Source organism: Nomia melanderi, chromosome 6 (genome assembly GCF_051020985.1).
Source record: "Nomia melanderi isolate GNS246 chromosome 6, iyNomMela1, whole genome shotgun sequence".
In the NCBI taxonomy this organism is placed as follows: Eukaryota; Metazoa; Arthropoda; class Insecta; order Hymenoptera; family Halictidae; genus Nomia; species Nomia melanderi.
Window position 1 is genome coordinate 3,270,201 of NC_135004.1, and position 21,705 is coordinate 3,291,905.

At 45.7% G+C, this 21,705-nt stretch overlaps 1 protein-coding gene across 10 annotated transcripts in view; it reads left to right on the forward strand.

Annotated features, from left to right (window-relative positions):
• The window catches only part of LOC116426600 (putative receptor-type tyrosine-protein phosphatase mosPTP-1), a 519,051-nt gene that overhangs the window by 113,936 nt on the left and 383,410 nt on the right, over positions 1-21,705 (forward strand). Inside the window, exon 1 of one of the 10 annotated variants that reach the window (XM_031975797.2) lies at positions 10,909-10,957. The exons of the other annotated variants lie outside the window; for them this stretch is intronic. Coding sequence (XP_031831657.1) covers positions 10,924-10,957 — 34 coding nt within the window. The 5' untranslated portion in view covers positions 10,909-10,923. Of the gene's footprint in view, positions 1-10,908; positions 10,958-21,705 lie in introns of those variants that run through there. 10 annotated transcript variants of the gene reach the window in all.

Sequence of the window (21,705 nt, forward strand, 5' to 3'; positions counted from 1 at the left end):
GCTCCGCGGTGATGCGGCAGTAAGCGACTCGGCCGCGAAACAGTTAGGTTTCGAATGGGTCATTCGACCCGACGGAGGATGAACCGGTCAGGACGTATATCGAGGACAGGGCGCGGGGTCGTCGAAAACTCGCCTCGTTCGCACGTTCGAATTTATTTTTTGTATCTTCTCTTTCGCACCATATGTCGCGCTTTATAGGGTGCTTGGTAAATCGTGCTCCTGAGAAGGAAGTTAATCCACGTGAAAACATAAGAGGACAACGTGGAATAGAGGTTCGCCGCAGAAGACTTCAGTTTCGAGGTAATTGATTTTGAATGTGTGTCAAATGCATATGTATTGAGATTTAGAAGAAGTGGATATAAGAAGTCACGAACAGGCATACTAGATGAACGTGTATTTCACGCGATGAACCTTTAACACTGCCACCGCCATTTGGATCGACAAAAATTTTGCCTAGATTTAAAAATGAATTTTCCCGGTGATATGTTGGACGAGCTGAATTTTATTGGGTCAATTCTCGTTTTGTTCTCGTTTCGTTAGGAAAATTACGTCGACTGTACGAGTACTTTGATGAACGTCGATTTGATCAATGCGTGGAACATGATTACCTCGAAACCGGAGCTTCGTATGAAAGGAATGTTATTCTATATTCTCTACTTACCGTTTTGTACAGAATAATTCCCTTGCCAGCAGAATTTCGTGGACACCCCGTACATCGTTCCCGGTTCTCTTTACCCTCGCATTTTTCCGCTCGGTCTGTCGCGAGGGATCGACATATCGAGAGCGAAATAACGAGAGATTCGATGCGTCTTCGTCCACGTGAACGGAGAACGCACCGGGCGAATACGTGACCGAGGGCTCCCGTGCTGATAGAAACTAATCGAGTTAGTCGTTACTCATACTTTACGGGCCCTTCCGGCAAATTGAAAACGGAAGACTGTCAGCCGCGTCACCGATCGACCGGGCATCCAGCCACCCTCCCAGATGATTCCTCTCTGTTCCGGACACATTCAGGAGAATCTAATCCCCGAGGAAGCGGCCGTGCCCGCTCCACGTCCCCGGAATTCGAGACTTAGGTGTTTGGTTATTGGACCCGCGCGGGTAAATTAGTTTCGGAGAAGATTGTTGGGTGGAAGAGTACGGCGTATCTTCGAACGACCGTATAATCTGTTCGTCGAAGAAATTTTGTACGGTATCTTTAACCTTGGGAAAATCGGATACGTTTATCGTGAAATTATTAAAGAATATTTACGATGTTTTCGTGCCTGTTTTTTATACTTCTAGGATTTTTATATCGAAGATTACCACATCTTACCAGAAACAAAGTACTTTATTTTCTCGTTAAATGATTAACCTTCCACTTTAATTAACCAGTTGGCTGTTTTTTTACGATCCATCATGAAGAAATGGCAACGTTCTATGTTACGAGTATACTTGTTCGAAAGCAGCTAGTCGGTTAAGGGAATATTCATTTTCGAAATAACCAATTTTATAGGTTTACGTTACTCGAGTGAAAATTTTCGAAAAAATTCTTTGTAACCACTTTTCAAAGAGATCGCAACAGCTAACTGGTTAAATTCGTACACAATATCGTTTGAAACTCAAAACTCCACAAAGTCGAAACACACCGCGGCATACAGCGAGATATATCGAACATTCGGCACACGTTCGTTCAAAGGTATCCCGGCGAGAATCGAGATAATCCGTTTTTAACGAACCGAGCCCTCTTCTTTTTTTATTATTTACTCGATCACGCGAAAGGGGACGGAAACGCGGTGGGAAGCGACGCGTGCGTCCCTTTCGTCGGCAATTATCCGCGGGTCGTCCATTTTCGATGGCTCTGAAAGGTTCTTCGATTCGTCGCGAAGCGTGAATATAAAGCAGGGAAACACGGCCAATAAGTTCCCATCAGTGGACGCGCCGACGAGCATGTGAAATTTCGACCGGAATCGAATCTCGCGGCGGTAATCGGGGCTTGGCGATTCGCGAGGCTGTTGTCACCGGCCGGTGAATGGCGTTGCGCGGCACGTACACCTGTAGCGTTTAATCGTCCTCAGGAACGAGCTACGAAAATCACCGGCCGTCTGACCGTTTGATCGAACTTCCGTGCATAATTGCTTCATTTCCGCAGCTGACGGGAAGAACGTCCCGTCGATTGAACCTCCGCGACGAGACACATGCGGAATACGGATAACAATTGACCCACGGCTTCGTAATATTGCTTTATTAGGTCTTTTCCTAGCAAAAGTGGTTAGACTTGATCGTTGTTAAACGTCCATCCTATCAGTGTATCCGGTTATCATTGAAATTTTCAGCAAAATTGTATTCTTAAACAATTTAAACCCTTCACATTCGGAAGACGATTCTTAGACACCACTTGATTCGATATAGTAAAATTATAAAGTATTTAGTATTAAACTTCGTATAGTGTAATGTATTACAGGAAGAGGTATTGGTCGTTAAGTTAATTTTAGAAAATGCAGTCTATATTTCACCAGGAAACGTTGAATGTTTCTAATGAAAACCTTTCGAGTGCAAAGAGTTGAAATTCCATCTTATTTTGACGTGCCTAGATGCAACGAAAAGATTAACTAACAGAGAAGTATAATATGAGAAAATTTATGTTTATTTAGCAAGCTGACGCTGCATGTTTGATTATACTTTACAATCTCTATTAACATCTTCGTTCACCTAGGACTCGAAAGCACTGTTTGTTTACCTTCGGGGCAATGATAGGGTTATCGATAGTTATTAGAGTGCGGTATTCGGATAGCACGCGGCTACGTGGCTGCCGTTGCTCGCCGGGCACCTCCAGGTATTCTCGCGGAATAAGTCGGCCATTTGTCAAAGCATCTCCCGGGAAGATTCCGGTGGCGAGTAAGCTCGCTTGATTGAGTAAATCACAGCCGTTTCCGTCCTTTCTCGCCTTTCTTTTTCATTCTCCTTCTTGTTCGGACATCTTTCCTCTAGCTAACTCTGTCCCTTTCCGTTTCTATTCCTCTCTCAGCGTTTCTGTCCCTTTTCCTCGCTCGTCCCGTCTGCTTGGCAACGGCTAGCGTACACGTCTCTATCAGAAAAATCTCTCCTTGCCTTGTCTAACTATCGCATCGAACGGTCCGCGCGGAGCCCAGTTCTCGTCGGCGCTGATTGAAATTCCGCATACGTTTTCGCAGGTAGCCGGCCCGTCGATGCGAACCCACGCGCCACGGATTCCCGCGGAACTGACCAAATCGCCCCCGTCGCCTCCTAGTCGGGGCACACTCGACCAATCCTAGCGCGATTCTCACACGAACGCCGACTGGAAATAGGCTCCGACGATTTCTTCCAGCACCTCCTTTCGGCGAGCACGTGACAGGCTATACGTGTGCCTTTTCCGAATGACCGTCGACGGGACTGGCCACACCGATTCTTTGTCTTCCATGGGATAGGAGGAGAGAATTCCTCGCGAATTGCTCTACACCTGGGACGACATGTTCCTTGATTGTAACTGTAAACGAGGGTGTTCTCGATTTTTGTATTTGAAATTAAGGTTCGAACGCCAATTTGGAAATATTGAATTTGCGAAGGTAACTCCATAATGAATTGAAATATTTTTCAATGAAAAGTTGCATGTAATAGCGGCAGGAATAAAATAATAGTGTATCGCTGAAGAAAGTAAAGGATTAAAGATTCCGCACAGTTTCAACGAGAAAATTCGCGCGTCGCTGAAAGGAATAAATAATGCATGCTCCTAAATGGTTTCGAACGAGGGAGCAAAGCTTCGGAATTAGAAAATCGATCGAAATTAATGCGAAAAGTTTTCCGAGCATGCAACCACTCTCAACAAGTATCGCGTTTGGAGGTGGGCCAACCATTGACGGAACAAACGACGCCAGAAAACTCGATAAACGACGCAACAACGCGATACTGTCGGAATCCTCTCCGGCGGGATTGATTGTACGGTTAAAATATCAGCTGCTGACGGATCCGTCGTGACAACTATTGTGACATGATTAATTCCAGTGTCACCGAACAATCGATACTATTGTCGGACAGTGTAAATCGAGCGGACATGCTGCGTTCGAAGCGAAGACTTGCCACCGTGAAGAATAAGTTATTATTACACCGTCCCTCCGTTGTTATTTATAATCCGTGAGTCGACCGAGAATCTCCGGCACGAAATTCCGGCAAATTCTTCTCGAATACTCGAAGTAGTGGAACGAATAAATAATTTATCGTTGTCGCGATCCCTCGAAAGTTGGTGGGGCTGAGAAGGCTAGGTCGGTCGGTTGGTCGGAGGATGCTTTCGGTTCGGCGTTCGCGATTTGATTGGCGAAAGGGCGGATACGGCGGCGCGTAGTCCCGCGGAAAACGTTTCCGCGGATTTCTTCTCGGTTCTTTTCCGCGCGCCGGATGAAGGAAGTTGCCCGACGTACCCGCCGGGAATCCGATCCCAAATGACTTTTTACAAATGTAAATTCCTTATCAAACTCCAAGTCGGATTACAAATTCGGAACGAGGCGAAGTTTTCCCGTCGTGGTGTCGTCCCCTTACCCCTTAAGAGGACTGCTTTACGAGTACTGGAAGAAGGACGACGAGCCGGCGATGGAGGGGCTGTGCAGTTTCGAGGGTGGGGCAGTGGATCGGGAAGGACAGAAGCGGAGAGAAACAGAAGAGGAGAGGGACGGAGTAACTGGATAAGAAGGGGGCGAGAAAGAGAGAGAGAGTGACCAGGGAGAAAGAGAGAGAGGAATAGCGCGATCAGAGATGAGAGGGATAGAGAGATAGGGAAACAAAGAAGTAGTGATGAAGATATAGAGAGATAGGGGGTTGCAGAGGAAAAGTGAAAGAGAAGAAAATAGACTCTGAGTAAGAAGGAAAGATTGAGAGTGTCAGGAGGGACAAAGCGGAAGGGTGGGAGAGAGAATTTGTGGGCGGGCCGAAGACGAGCCACCCCAGGGTAACCGAAGAACTTATGAGAGGAGAATTACGACCGCAGCGCTACCTAATATGCATAATAACGTCTGATTCGGAATTTGCATTCATACCTGGGTCCCAGCGAATCGCGATGCTCGACGTGGAGTCAAGTGGATTGCACTGCGCCGGGTCGTGTATAAAACCGCGACTGGCACCCTGCTGCAACTTCGTTCCCGTCGAGTTACGCACCGTGCCGCTCTAACGAGTTGCGAAAATTGCTCAACCGGAAACATCACACCGCGGCCAGGAACAAATTGACGGTATAAACGCGGTCCGGTTCAGTGAAAAATCAAGTTGACGGATATCGCGCACAGGTCTCCTTGCTAATTATTCAGGGTACAGTGGCTAGTTTCGCGGTGTGAATCTTCGATGGAGCCTCTGTCCTAGCGTGGGAATTAATTAGAGGAATCCGTTTTGGTTCTGTCCGGAATAGCTCCGTTCATTTGGCGAATGGAATTATTTGTTGATTACGATATCGAATCTCGACGAGCTAAATGGGAACAACGGCGGGCCAATGCAGGAGGAAAAGGAGGCATATTTCATTTTTGGCTTGGTAACGACTCATTAGTGGGCGGCACGGTTCACGCAATTGCGGCGTGGTAAGTAGGTTGAATACAAAAAGATAATTATCGTAATGAGCACTTACTTAGAATATTAGCCGGCATTAAACTATTCAACGTTTGAGACTCGTTTACAGCTACGCCCATAAAAATCCCATAAACTCGAAGCAATTTGTTTAACCTATAAAACGGTTGACTCGCTTCGAGCCGTGAGTACTGACGGACGCGCACAGTTAATAGCTAATCTTGATAATCGAAAAACAATTTACAATAGCACCGAATAAACGAACGGTCGACAAAGTCGGAACAAACGAAACATTAGCCGATTCAGCGGTTAATTAGAAATGCGTTTCGCCGCGTTGAACCGGCTCGGAGCAGTCCTTTCTAAGTCTACACGCGGAGATTGCCGTTCTTTCCGTGGGTTCGCCTAAATTCTATTTAATAAGGGACAAAGGTGTGCGCGAGTGCGATTTAACCGGGACCAGACGATTCTCGCCCACGGTCTCATGCGACCGGTCATTTCGGCAACTTTCGTTGCGACGTCCGCCGGCACTTTCCACCTTCGCGGACACGTTGGACACGCGGCGGTGGTTCGGCGCGGCAATTATGCAACGGCTGGATAAAGGGATGCACTCATATCTGGTTATAGAACGAAATGGCGGGCGGACGAGTCCGGCGTAGGAGTTTCTCGCGCGAATTCTGCCCGCGCTCTTCTTCCGCCTCTGCTTTCCGATTTCGTTCCTCGTATACTGGGTGATACGCGAGGAACCCTCGGTGAGAATGTTCCGTGGAATTGCGGGCACCGCAAACATAACCTCCGTAGATGAGTCTCCTCTTAGCGTACTGCCTAATACTCCCGGCTGGTCCTCAGAATTTAAAACATTAAACTTGCGCTAGTTGAACTCCCGCGAACTGGAATGATCTAAATTCGAAAATACTATTCCGTGCGGGTATTATGCAAATTTGAAATAATTTTACATGAATCAATTAATACATGGAACAAAGCAACGACGCAAAAGGGGGTCCAACGTTTATGTATTTTTCGAACTCCGCCGTTTTATAACTATAATTGCATAACAAGTTTAGATATGAAACTACCTCGATTCCCGGTTCATAATCCTTCCATTTCGAAGCTCGGAACAGTAAATGATAGAATAATGAATTAGCATCCTTTAAAATTGCTTAACACGTTCATTACCAGCACTTATTTCATTGACGATCCTCTCAATTATAATATTTCCTTCAATCCAATAAATCTTCTAAACAAAACATTAGAAAAATGAAGCTGAAACGAATCGTTGAGTTCCTAAATACAATGTCGTAGTTTATAATTTCTAATAACAATATTTATAGGATTAATTCCATTTTCATTATGTAAGAATATAGGATTACGGCTGGCACAAATATGTGACATTGGTAGCGAACGTGTTAATTTCCACAATAATTCTCCCTTATTTCCAATCATTCTGAAATACAGCTTCCATGTTTAATTCCAGAAAGACCACCCCGTAGATTAGTTCCTCATCCGATACCTCCTTCCCATAACCTACATCCTCTCTATCTTCACTGTTCAGGTGGAGGTTGGGCGTTTGCGGTCACCGGTGCTCACGCGCTCGGCTCAAGTTGACAACAAGCAGCTGGTCGTCGACGGTTAAGCCACTTCGCCTGATAACGAAGCGGCACCGCCCGCCTCGTTATTTATTGAAATTCATGCGTGCGGGGGCAAAGTGGCGCAATTGCATTTCCCCGCAGTAGGACCTAGACGCGGGGGAGCAGTGTGTTAGCGCGTCCACCGTGTGCCCGCCCGCCCTGCCGGACGATTTATTCGAGAGCACCGCCTAATGGGAGCCGGTCGCGTGATTTCGATTGCGCGTTAAGCCTGCTGCCGGTAATGGAGACACGCGGATGCTCCGTATATTGAATAAATAAACAAACAAATAGGATTTCGCACGGCCCCGTGGTCAACGGTGACGTTGACGCGATCCTCAAAACCGTCTCGCTAAAGGCGAGACTGTTTTTTTTCGTCTCCTTCTTTTTCCTCGGCAGCTTGCAACGTCACGTCGTATCCTTTGTCTACGTACGCGACAAAGGACCAGCGACCAACGTCGAAATAAAGCGGGTCGAGGTAGTGGGAAATCGTTTATAGATATTACCGTAAATCGAATATAATGTATGCCGGTGACACGTGTCGCTTACTACGTACTGCGACAAACATACCGGTGAAATTCTATTACGAACTGCTTGTTGACGCAAAATGAATATAGTCCGCCGCGCCGTGCCACTCCGAAAAGACAAAGGATTTGCCCGGGCCTGCGTTCCGCTAAATCGTGTCGTGGATCGCACAGCTACCGACGAAAATCGCGTATTATTTTTCACATTACTGCGCTGTCAACGTGCCACCGATCCTGAAATTTCCTTTATTCACCGCCTTGCTTGTGTCGGGCGAGCTCGAAGGACCGGACGGGTTTTCTGGTGCACGTTGCGTGAGAGTTTGTCGTCTATCGTTGCTGGATTACCTAGAGTTTTAATATTTATGAAACTTTGAATTTTTTTATACAAAACTGTTCGCTTCGGATGGCGTTCTTTAGAAAAATTCGGGGCGGAGAACTCTGTTTTTAGATCGCCGATGCGAGGACGAGTTAGTTGTTACATAAAAAGTTTGCCTTGAATATTTGTTGTATTCATTTGTGTATTATATGGATTCTGATATTTGTTCACATTGAATTTGACAATGATTGAATTTAATGCAAAAAGAGAATGTAATATGCAACTAGAATTGCATGCAATACGTTATAATGTACTTTGTTATTGTACAAATGTTGCATACTTGAACATATTGCGTGAGCACAAACGTTACCAACGTTCAGTTATTGTACTCGTGAAACCTGATTAAATTTGGAACTGATTTAGGGGACTTACTCCCTATGAACCACTAAAAACTAATTCCTCTCATGAATTTGTAGTTTCTAAGCACTTCTGTAAAGCTGGTCTATGTAATAATCCATTTCTCACTACTATTCCCAACACGGTACACTTCGTTTAATTATATTTCCTGAAATTCTGCTTCCTTTCGAAATATATGTAGTGGCTAACAATGCGCTGGAAAAGAAACTTTCGGCGTACAAGTATTCAGCGAGATTTATGGTATGCGCAACGTAAGACGCTGTTTTTGAGAAAGTATCCCCAACGTGTTTAGATATTTAACGGACAAATAGGTCCACGTAGCTTCCTCGCGATAGTCTCAATCGCAAGCGGATGCAATAAATTCTGGGTCATCAAAACTGTAGCACGAGGTGCTCGGGTGAGGCGTGCGCCTAGACTTCGTCAACTGGCGGAAGTCGGAGTCCGGTTAAACGAATCCAAGACTGCACGCCGCACTTAGGCTGGATCTGGAAGACACCCTGCTATATCATCACCAGTAAATTAAGCAAATCGTTCTTAACAACTACCCCTGCTCCGAAGAAACGCGCCGAGCGCGTAAGGAGTAGGGCGGGTAGTTGTAAAATAACCTGATTGGTGGAAGCCTCTTTTCGGGACTTCTACCAGTCGGCGAAAAGCCAATGGGGCTCCTCCTCATGAAGAAAGAGTCTGTATAAAGTGGAGTCCATGGCAGCTTCGAGGAGCAGAGTAAAGGCATCGTACGACAAGTTTTGGTTAGCCACGCGCTGTACCATCGCCCTCGTAAATACTTAGCATCTCCGCGCCGCGCAACAACTTGTGACAACGTTCTGACAATAAAACTCTGGATAGCGAACACTTGTGTTAGATCACAGCAACCATCCATTCTCCTACATATATATTAAAAATACTTCAAATTATTCATATAATCAAATAATTTCCTTATCGAAAGGAAACTCAAAAAGGTGATACTTCACAACGATTGACCTCTCGGATCCCGTAAGTCCACCAACATTTAACTCGTTCGAAATTAAAAATTCAGTCGGTATGCCCATCGAAATGTTAAATAGTTCGTGAATGACTCACGGGAAAGATATCTCCTGAAAAATTAGTCGCAACCGGACAGTTCGAAGTGTCAACTTCGATCAAAGAGATTAAAGAGAATGAATTATCGTGTTCCCTGAAGTCGAGCGGTCATCAGGCAGCCATTGTTCCCGAGAATAATTTGTCATATTGAAACCAAGCCGTGTCCCACATGTATCCGCGAACAGTCCATAACTCGAGACGACGCCGACCCGGTAATTCCCCGAGTTGTTTCTCGTGGGCAGTAGCATTTCCGGGAATCGAAGTGTCGGCCTCGGGCGCGAGCGCACGCGGGGCTGCACGCGAAAACAGCGTATGTGCAAGCGGCGTTACGTACGACCGTGCAAGTTTAACGAGTCACCGGCTGCACGTCTAGGCGACAGCCGTTCAGGCGACGCAGATTCCGCGCCCACGCCGCTGATGATAAATTATGCACGCATTACCGTTAAGTGCGGAACCGAGTCGCTCTAAATAGAAATAACTTACGGCTGAATCGAACGTTCTGTAATATTCTCGGCGACAGTTGCGCAAATTATAGATCCGGCCGCCCGCCAGTCGTCCTGGAAAGTTCGTTGAAATTCAGTGGAACAAGTACTGCGTTGATCAGACGGTGCTTCGTATACATATAAATACTAGAGTAAACGACGAACATGCTTTATCATTATTAAACTTTATTGGTACTAAAATCGTATAGATCATTTTTGAGACACATTAGTGTCTCTAGAGCACATGAATTTTAAATGAAAAATATCAATTGTTGATGTTTACCCATTGATAATCGTACAGTTACTTGCGTCTTTCTATCGTTGATTCTATTTATTCGAAAGTCTATGTACATATATACAAACTTATTTTCGCTCGTAACGACGGTAGTAGGTTTTCAGTAGAATAAGCCTAACATTGGCCAGACATCGCATAAATATTTCGGCAAATACTGAACTCTATTATATTTTACTGTTTTCTCCTTTGAATTTTCGATCGATAGAGAATACCACGGAAATGAAGATTCAATTGAATCCATCGACCATTGTTCAGACACAGAATTATCCATACCAGGGATTCCAGTTCTTTTATCGTAGAAATCAGATGAAAGGTGCGCATTCGTTCGATATGGCGCGCACGTGACGAAACGGCCTTAAAACGACAGCAATAAAAAAGGGAAAGAATATGAAAATGGAACTTTCTTTACAGCCTCCACAATATCTTCCTCATCCTCTTTATTAGTTGAAGAAGGTACTGATTAACGTTGCACATTGCGGAAGGACGTGCTCGGCCGACCGGGCAATATAGTTGTCCCGGATTACTTAAGAACCTTTTAAATACCGTGTGCCCCGTCCTTTTATGTACCCGTAAAACCGAGTCGTAAAGAATGTACTGTGTTTTTGTTGCAGGTAAGCGGCCCGTAAACGAGCCTCGTCTTAAGGCGATGATTCAATTTCACCTCGGCGTCCGGGTAACGCGTAAGTTTAAAAGTACACGATTATGTAGCTCGGAGGGAATTGCCGCGTTAATATCTCGGAAGGGAGCTTCTGCTCCGGCCAGAATTGCAGCAAACTCCACGGAACGATGCAATCGTAAAGTCGTGCGGAACGAACGACGCGGAATCGTTAAAAGCCCGGCTGCATTTATCGAATTGACCGACGCCGGCTTCTTTTCTCGTTCCCCATCTCCTCTGATTAAAAAATAGAAGGACAAGAAGAATCGGGATTCGAAGCGCGGCGGCGAACCAGCATCGCGTGATCGGAGATACCCAGAAAGGTTGTCCGGGAATTCTGAAAGGGAAAATTCGGAGAACGAAATAAAGGAAGAAAGGCTGAAGGAGCGAGCGAAAAGAGGAAACAACATCGGTTGTTCCGACATCTCCCGGGACTCTACAGAGCAAACTTTCGATCCGGTCCCCTTGTAAACAAAAATCTGCCGGAATCCCGGCGCGGGAGGATACGGATGAACGCGTGATCCGACCCGGACCCGGAAGTTGTTAGTCCACGTTCGCCGGGAGCCGAGAGAGGGTCGGCCAATAACTCGGCGAACATTCGCGACCGATTCTGCATCTTGATGAAGTTCGACTGTGACGGCCGAGGACCGCATTCGAAGTCGCCGGACCGCTCGAAGAAAACGGGAGGGTTAGAGGGGCTAGAAACACGGGAACAAGGATTCGGTTGGCGGCGACGAGGGGCTGAGGACGCGGCGGAGCGGGGGGTCGACGAGCTATGTACTTCGGGGACGACCACTGGTTGAGTTTCCTCAGACAGTTCAAACGGAACTTCCTTGGCAAGCTTCCACGACGCGGACCGCGGAATAACAATCAATTAAATTTCCGGAAATTCGCTCGACGCGCCGCGCCATCGTCGTGTCGCTTGTGATTCGCGCGCGAGTTTCGATCTTCGCGACACGCGATTCTTCTTCGTCCTTTCGTTATCCGAGCCTCTCACCTCGCTGCGTGCTCGCGTTCGCGGGGAATAGAATCGCGGATGAGGCGTCGTTCAATCTACCTCTCTCGCAATGCATCCGCCTTTTGGATCGGCTGCAGAGGCTGAAGCAGTCGTGCGGTGACGCGTATGGCGCGCCGGCGACGCAGAAGGACTTAGTCCTTTCGCGATTATTTCGAATATTCTCAATGTTTCATCTGTAAACTAGAAGTTCAGCTTGCTTTGAAAGGGAGTTCAATATTTCTCTGAATTCATTGGAATTACTTTCCCCGATCTACTGTATATTCTATTGTATCAAAAGAGGCGTGCGTTCCATCGCTTGCCACAGAAAAATATTATTCCGCTCGCAAGTAATGATACAGATATCTCGGACAAACTTCCCGAATCAATCATCCAGAGAACGAACCACTGTGTAAATTTCATGATACGTTCTCGTCTCGGTTGCCCACGCAGGAACACCACTGCACAGTTCCACCAACAATTCCAATCCGCATTTCGATTCACCGTGGCCGGGCGTCTCCCCCGGCTGAGCCGAACCGATAACGATTTCCCGTCCAGCGTGGCGGCGGGTTACATCGTTACCGTGTTCGCGCGCGATGTTTAGTCAGATAGCCGCGCGCGCGTCATCGTACCGGAAGAAATAACAGAAGAGGGAAGGCGGCCACCGCTCACGGCCATTGATAACACGACGTGGCTGGGTAACGAGAGGATGACAAGCTTGCCAAGAAATCGCGGAACCCACGGGGAAGGCGGGGCGGAACGGTAAAAGAGACCTCGGCTCGGCTCTCGGGTAAACGAGATCAGCTTTTCCAGCGTTGTTGTCCTTTCGCGATCGTGTCCCGCGGCTTGTCTCGTTTGTTCCGCTTTTTCCCGGCAGTAAACTCAAATTGATCGGCGGCGAAATTCCAGCACAAAGTATATAAAATTAAACAGCCAGTAGTCGAACTCGTTCGTTGGAACTTCGTAGCCCGGCCGAACCAGTTTTGTTGTCAACAGGAACATCGAAGTTCGCGGCGGACTCGTTCGGCTGCCGCGGACGCACGCCGAGCACCGTTACACGCGACTACCGGAAGACAGGTGACGAAGGAAAGCTCTCTGGAGGGACGGCGAGATACGGGACGCGATAGTGCACAAGTTTTCGCGAGATCGTATAAAAGACGAACTGGCGAAGTAGAAGGGAACCAGCGAGAATTTGGCCCACGGAGATGCCTGCTGGAGGGTGAGAAGTTGCGAGGAGAAAATTGCGCAAAGGAATGACTGAGTCACGGCGAAAGCAGATATTGACGACTGCGCGCGGAGCGTTGCTCTGAATTCTTTTCGTCGTTGTACTTAGTTGTTTTGGAAGTTTTTATAATCGCCGAATTTGGCAATGCTGTCGGTATTTTTACTGATATTTTGTATTTTTTCATTTCGTAATGCAGTATGACTTTGAAGTTCTCGCATAAGAGTCTATCATTGTCCTCAACTACTCCATTGCGCACGAAGTTTGATATATAGAAATTTGTGGAAACTGTCCATTAAAAAACGCAGGTGAATTAAGAAACGAAGGTATTATGTTTCAATATTTCATATATCGACGTATTACGTGAAGCTTAATGTTATACGTAAGACATCGAATCAAATGGTGACTGAGCGTCACATCTCAAAAGGATTGATACATAGGATGCTTCACAAGTTCCGTCGTAATGGTAGTGTTAGATGTCCCGAATGTTTAATAAAATCTTCGAGCAACGCCAAAGCATTCCTACAGCGAAACATCAATTACGCGATCCCCAGTTTTCCGAAAGATTAATCATCCGCGGGGCGGACTAAGGCGAACGTGTCTCGTCTATGGAACCGCGGATCTCGCTAGACTCGGTACGCGCCTTGAAATTACTGCGCGTTACACGTAAACAATATCGGCGTCGTCTAAGAGAGATTACACTGTCTCGCGACGGAGTTTCTTGTCTCGTGAACGGTCCACGTGAGTAATTACCTAGACAAAGTTCGCTTCGTCTCCACTCACAATTATCAGTTCCCTGAGGTACGCAGTCCGGGACGGGAGCTATACTTGAGCCGCTTATTAGCCAAAACAATCGATTCCACTTTTAGAATTTTTTCAAATATCATCGATAATACGCTCTTAATTGTTTATATTCACAATACATTTGTTTACTATTTAGTTTAGCACCACGAAATAACGATAATTCCATTGGCGCTGCAGAAAATAAATTAACGCTAACGATTACTCCAAGGTTACACTGCTTTATGCATTTTAAAATACATTCTATAGTCTTTACTAGATTTTTTATTTAAAAGGAAATTTTAAAAATCATTGTACACTGATAAATCGCTTTTCTCTACTTATCATTTCGTGTAGTTAACCATGGCCAACGAGTGGCCAACGGGTGGCTTATTTAATGATCGGAATTGATTTATCGGCGTGCATCGAGATCCATTCGGTGAATGCGAGCCGATGTTGCATCTCTGGTTGGATATTGATTTCGTTCGCGGTGCTGTTGATACAGCCTAATTAACCAAACACGGCAGACGAGTCGATTGCGAGAGCTATATGTGTGCACGCGCGTTAGATGTAGCGGGAGCCCGCGAAGAAGAGATTGCCAGGTATTATCTCTGTGTTTCGCGCGGCGAATGATTCGATGAAATCAGTATGTGCGTCTGAGCATGAAATTAACTCCGGCTACCTGAACTGCATCATTCATGGTTCACCGTGATCAGAGACCCGTACCATCAACCTAGTTTCGGGGTTCAACCGCGATCTCGGTTCATTTCCCGACGCTGTTGTCCGTTGATCGTCTTCTAATTGCGGTAAACGAAATATCGTTGGACCGGTTTTAAATGATTCGAGATTAAATGTGTGATAAGATGATTTAAAAATAGTAAATCATTACGAAATATAATAAAATAAACGATCGCATTCCGTTAGGGCTAATCTTCGTTTTGAAACAGTCTTCGTTGGAACAATATGGATATGATTTTATCGGAGTGCCAGAGTTAATGAAGTGACAATATAGTTCGATTACAGCGCTTTCGTGCTCGATTAAAATGGCGTAGAAAGAGTGAAGACCATTAGCGGATATTATACAAGTAATATTATTATTTTTATCCCTTCAGAGTGTGCGTTGGACATTCTAAATGAAACCATTAATATATTTTATTTAAGTTGTGTTGTTGTGGAACGTTAAATAGGAAGCTAACGCAGTCGATCTATTTCGCGTATAATATAGTGGAGCAACTTCGTATTTCGCATAATCACATTCTTCCGGCTCAGAACACGACGAAATTGAGGAATTCCATTACTTACCGATTCATTTGTGCCATTTATCGATTCAGAATCAATTGAAGCATCGCTAGAGGTGAACAAATATTGTTTCATTCGGGAAATAGACTAGATTTTCTAAAATTGATGAGTTCACGAGCGGTAGTAACGAAGCATTCGGTATTATTAGTTTGAAAATTGATTTCATACTGATATCGAAAGCCAACAAGACTCTTGCTTAAATCATAAAAGTAACTGAAGTTATTCGAAACCTACGAAATTCAGCAACAAACAGTCTCCACGGATCCCCTTCAAATTACATTATCAGAAAATATATTATTAAGTACCGGGAGAAGTTCATACGGTTTTCTTGCTAACAATAAATTAAGGTCTGACTTCAATAAGTATTTCACTAATTCAGTGAATGAAGTTCGCATTAGCAGTAAGTTACATTTATACCACTGGTACAGAATGAAGTGAAATAATTTTAAAAATATTCTCCACGTTTAAACTTTGATTTAAACACTCGCACGAACATTTTCCGGTACCTAATATAGCCCATACATTGGCGTGGACATCTATATTACATTGGCGTCAAACAAAAACCCAAATATCACCCGTAATCCCCAAAATATCAAGCACAATCTAATTTCCAAGCTGCACGCCCATTCTCATCCATATTCAAATGAATTCACACCGTCAGAAACATCATCATTCACCGCACATTATCTACAAAATCATTCAACCGAACTGCCGAGAAGGACCAACGAATTGCATCGTTTCATCCAACATTAGCGTATCCAGAAATAATTTAAGGCCCCGTTTCACGTGGCAATCGGCGGCCGATACCAGGCTATTATTTTCAAAGCGAGTGATCCTCGTGCCGCGCCAGTTATCGGGTTGGCCGGCCGATCTTCCGCTTTGCAATTCAAACGATCGGCTCGGATCGGAAGCGGCCGGTTTATTTTCCGGCCCGGCCGAGCCTGGGTAACGTTTATAACTATTATCATCGGGCGGGACGCGTGTTCCCGGCATCAGCGTCTAAGTACGTTATCGCGGCTACGCGGCCGAAGTTACGAGCATGCAAATGCGGCGCTCTGGAAAGAGGAAGAGAGAAAGAGAGAGAGAGAGAGACAGAGAGAGAGTGAGAGAGTGAGAAAGAGAAGGTTACCGAGCGGATACGCCGTTGCACCGGGAAGAATTACGCGGAATCTTATACGTGTAATATTAGCCGATGCAGAGGGCAGGGGAAGGGATCGACGATTAACACGCAACTTTTCGAAACAATTACGCGAGAGAGGCTCGCCGGATAACGGGAAACGAACGAGCCCCTCAACTTTCCGGCGTATATATCCGGCCGACTAACCTCCCAACCTGCCCGTTGTTTTTCACCGGCTCGTTTACGGTTTGCCTAGCTATTTTCCTCCTGCCAGAAACCCTCCACGGGATAAATTAAAAATGCATATCAGACCCGGATCGACCATCGGCCGTCATTCCCGCTTATCAGCGTACAACGCGTTCCCCGGCCCAGCGACTATTTATTCGCGTGACTCTGCATTATTTTTCTGCTTTCCTACTATTTTTTCTCCTGTTCTAGCGGCCGATCTTTTTTCCGTTCCGTTTAGTCACGAATTCAACGTTCCGCACGTCGATCGAGTACACGATGCACTAACACCCCGGAGGGATTGGAATTATCGGATCGCATTAAGGGCAACGGTTGTTGTTCCTTGAATAGCGTGTTCATATGCTTCGTCGCGGAAGTGGTTATCTGGCGGCGTAACGAGCGTACTCGCGAGACGGATGGATTGGGGACAAAACGGACATTAAATTCGGAGCGTGCTTTTATCGGTGTCTTCTGGATTTTCCCTTGCTTCGTTTGGTTGCTGGCGTTTGGTTCTTTTGCTGTGGATATTTTTGTTCTTGTGGAATTCCTTGTTTGTAGAGGGTCTAATATATTGGTTAAGGAAGTCACTAAGATATAGATAAATGGATGAGAAACGTGGGGAAGTACTTGCCAAGGTATTCGACTAGTTATCTGTCCAAGTGACAGATATCGTAATTTTATACAACAAAGCTACCTTATTCCTAAATATTCTTAAAATCGATTGCCAATCTGTCTAGATATTTTGAAATGCGTAAAGCGTTATTAAAACGAACATTGTTTCCTTATGTTCCTTCACCATTATCTATCACTATTTATCATCCATTCGACAATGCACACATTTCTACCAGTCAACAGTGAAGCTTCAACTTCGACTCGACCGAATTATCCTGGCGCGATCGAGCGACGCGAGTGATTTCCCGAACCGGCGAAGGTTCAGCCGAGAGGAGACGAATCCTCGCCGTGGCAACTCCTACGTGGAGATAATCCAGAGTAAAAACAGCTCGTTAACGACAAGAATAGCAGACTGGTCGCCGAAATAATGCGAAACTCCGGGAAGAGTAGGGCGCCGAGACTTCTTACTTCGTTCCTGTTAAATCGAGTTCCCGGGTAGAAGGTTCGGGAAAATATTGAATGCCCACTCCGCGCGAGTTTTAATGGATCGAGGGCCGCCCCGGCTGCTCGGGAGGAAACATTTCGTCGGACAGGGGGGAAGAGGAGAGCACGAGAGCTCCTAAGTCGAGGAACGAAGGGGGACGGCCGAAACTCGCCGAGGAATTGAGTGAAGACGGTCAGCCGGATCACAAAAAGGAGCCCGCTCGAGAATAAAAGTTTCATCGTCCGGGAGACCGGCGTCGGTCGCGAACATTTTTCTCATTAAATCGTCCCGGGTGACACGCGTGCCGCACTCTTCGACCTGTCTGACCCCAGCTGATCTTATATCACTGCTCCTTTGCTCCTTATCTACTTGTTTCTCCAGGAGACACTCGAACTGCGGATACTTTTCCTCGTCCGAATGAATCGATGAGAATATGAACTGACTGTTACAGTCACATTAGGTTTGCTGATCGGAGGATTCACGTGTCACGTGGAATGGCGAAAAGTAAAGGAATCTGCAGAATATTTGTGTGCATATTTACGAATAATCTACTTTGACAGTTGAATCCAATATTATTTGCCATTTCTACACAAATCCTGAACTGATCAATTTATACCGCAATGTAATGCCACTAAGTATACCACTGTCTTCAAGAAGTGTCAGCGTTGTAGCCCTTAGTATACATTGAGTTACACAATTGCGACAGATGTCTCCGTTGCACAGGCAATTTTAAGCGATGTATTTAATTAACCACGAAATTGCTAGAACAAATATAGCCATAAAAGTCTTCATCAGAAAAATGTACATGCAACATTCCTTAAAAAGTATACGCGAACCAATACGAACAAAAATAGAGCTCAAGACTTCGAGGATATAGGATAGACATTGGTCAATTCGAATCAAGTCCATAAGGTTCTCGTCGAGCTTCACTTCACGAAAAGGTTCCCCGATAAAGATATTTGTCGGTTCTCTGCAGCGATACCTTCATCCATCATCCCCTTGCCAGTGTCCAGCAGAACGAAGCCAGTTTCTTCTCCCGAACCTTCTACAATTTACGTAATCCGGCGCGGCGCGTCGCAACTCCCTCGTCCCGTCTTCGTCCCCCTTTTTTTCGCGGCTCATCCTCTTTTCCGGCCGGCCAGGCCACTCCCACCTCGTCCGCGGGACCGGATGAAAAAGTTTCTGACGGCGTTGGACGCCCTTCGAAATCCCTTCGACGGATCGCCGTCGCGAGAAACGATCGTAAAACCGCTTCGTCGGCGTCGTCTCGTGAAGCTCACCCACACGCGCGCGCATACAGTCAGCAACGAAAGTATTCGAACAGCAAGGTATGGAATAAATTATCATAACAGATTTGTGTACTGTGTTGCGATTTATTGAAACAAGTTGCATTCATGGTAACACGTGTGCGTGGATTAAGCGTGGAAGGTTTCAAGAAAGATTTAACGACAGACGATACGAGATGAGACGTAGCAGTATAGAATTCAGTTCATCACACATGATGCACGGGACGAGAGCTTTTAATATTTCTGAAAATTCTATCCGTAAAAGTCCGAATTATATATCGAAGTCTTAAATTATAGAAGAGATAGAAAGTAACTGTCTGGAGTTATTTGAATAATTAAATTCTCTTATAGTTTATTCACAGTCAGCTTTCAATGATAAATAATCGAAGTTTACAGCCGCCAATAAGCCACATTCGACCTAAAACAGTTAAGGATCTACAACTAGTACCCAGCGTTCCAATACTTTCGTTACTGACTGTACATACATTGTCAGTCCACGTTTCGCAGTCGGATGGAGAAAAGAGGAGAAAAAGGAGAAGGAAAAGAAAGGGAACGTGATCCCTGCGCAGTTCCGTCCGACTCTCTCGTCCGAGCCCTCTTTGTTTCGCGTCGGGCGGGTACGTCGCCGTTAACGAAGCCCGGTCGTTGAGTCGGCGAATAATTAAGAATTACTCGAGCCCGATCCGATCCGGTCCGTCGGTGATACTCTTTTGTCCGCGGCGTTGGGAAGAGGTTTACACGCCGGCTTAACGCGTGGCGGTCGGGTTTAATGAAATTATCGACAGGCGACGATCGATGCGGCGCGGAATGCCCGCAAGGACTCGTGTAAATAGTTTCGGCGATTCGGACGACGTTATTGGGGCGGACGACGCGCGCTTCCGTGGATTCGTAGAAGTGATATCGGTCGGTGATGTCCTTGAAGAATTCTTTTGCGAGAACATAATGGTATTATGTGAAACAACGTGACAAATTTCGAATGTGGAATTCGAATATTTCGTTTCGTGCACCATGTATAATTACAATAATAAATTCTCATTTGGAATGCCGGTTTAAATGTAGAATATTTTGCTTTCAGTAGATTGTCGAATATACGTTTCCTAATTCGATCGAGCTTGAATGTGTTGAAAAAAGAGATATCTATGGATCGCTGAAGATCCAAAAACCATATCCGAGTTTACAGGTTAAGAGTTAGACCAACGCTTGTTATTTCATAGTAAAGAAGAATAGGAACAATTATTGACTATTTGACAACACCGCGACCTAACCAAGACCCAATCAAATCAAATTACTATAGTTCATTCAATTAAACGACGATTACCCGAAGACATTTCTATATTATAAACAATGCTACTTAATGTACAATTCATTCAAATGATTTAACATTATATTTTTTCCATTCTGTGTATTTTGCTCTATGAAATCGTGTGGCATTCAACATGTTAAACATTCAACATCAGCCCTGTGACATGTTATAATTGTTTTGAAGTCATTCAGAGACGTCGATAATCAATGCCCATAGCAGCCGACGTGTCAAAGCAATTCAACGATTAAGATCATAAGCATAATAGTGCACTTCTCAAGTTACCAGACGGAAATACGCATGTTCGAGATTCACAGACACGATTGACAAAACAGAAATTCGGTTGACTACAGCGATTCGATATTTTCGACGGTGCTCCGAGTCGGGAAACACCGGCGCCAGACGCGGTTGCAAAAAGAAGGAGCCCGGATCGATGCCGGTCCGTGTGTTTCAACGCGATTAAGTACAGGTGTGTCCAATTAGAGCGAACGCGAGTAACTGGATCGCGTATAACGCGGGCACGAATATCGTTCCAGAGCTCGCGATCAGTGTAAATCGGAACGAATTGATTCGATTCGGGTCCCGGATATAAAGAGCCCCATTCCCATGCTGCCGCGCCGCTAAACGGAATATCGCTATTGGCCGTGTTCCACAGATTTTCAGTTTCTACTCCGCGTTTGTATCGTGCGTACCGTTCGTGTCCAAGAAGCAAAACATCCTTTATCTCGTCTAGCATCGTCGAGATCCGGATATAGTGAATGGAAGCTTCCACGACAGATCGAAGTCTCTTTAAATGATTTTTTTTCCTCCCCTTTGTTTTTTTCTTGAAGAAGAAAAGAGGGTCGCAGAAAAACCGAGCTCTCCTAGATCGAAAGGTTTCAATGGGTTCTGGGGGGGGGGGGGGGCAGGATGGAATGCTTTAGGCATATTCGTTCGGCTGGAGGAAGTTCGGGCGAATGGAACACCCGCTGGAAACGAGAGACGATTCCGAGGAAGTCTGGACGATTCGGGTCACGGGTCTTCGATAGGGGTTAATGTTATATTACCGAAAGACTTACCATTCTCCGGCTCGGAAACGGGAAAGGGGTGAGCGGCGGGGTGGCTGTGAGGGAGTTCGGACGGACTGTAATTCGTTCCAGCCTTCTCTCTTTGTCTCATCCTTGCCTTCGTGCCGCGCACTCTTATTTACTCCTACTTCTTCGCTGTCTTCGTCCGTTCGAGCAGAAACTACTCTCATTGAAACTGTCTGAACGGCGCGCTTGCGTTCATACTGTTTTCGGGTGATAGGCGAGCGGCCTCCTTTTTTCATACACGAACGGACGTCGACGGAACAGTCGGTTAACCCTTTGGAAATCGATAGCGTATTACGTGGAAATGGGACTTTCGTAGAAATTTCGGGGATATTTATACTAATCCAATCGCTGGGCTAACGGCAGAATATATTTCCTCTCGAA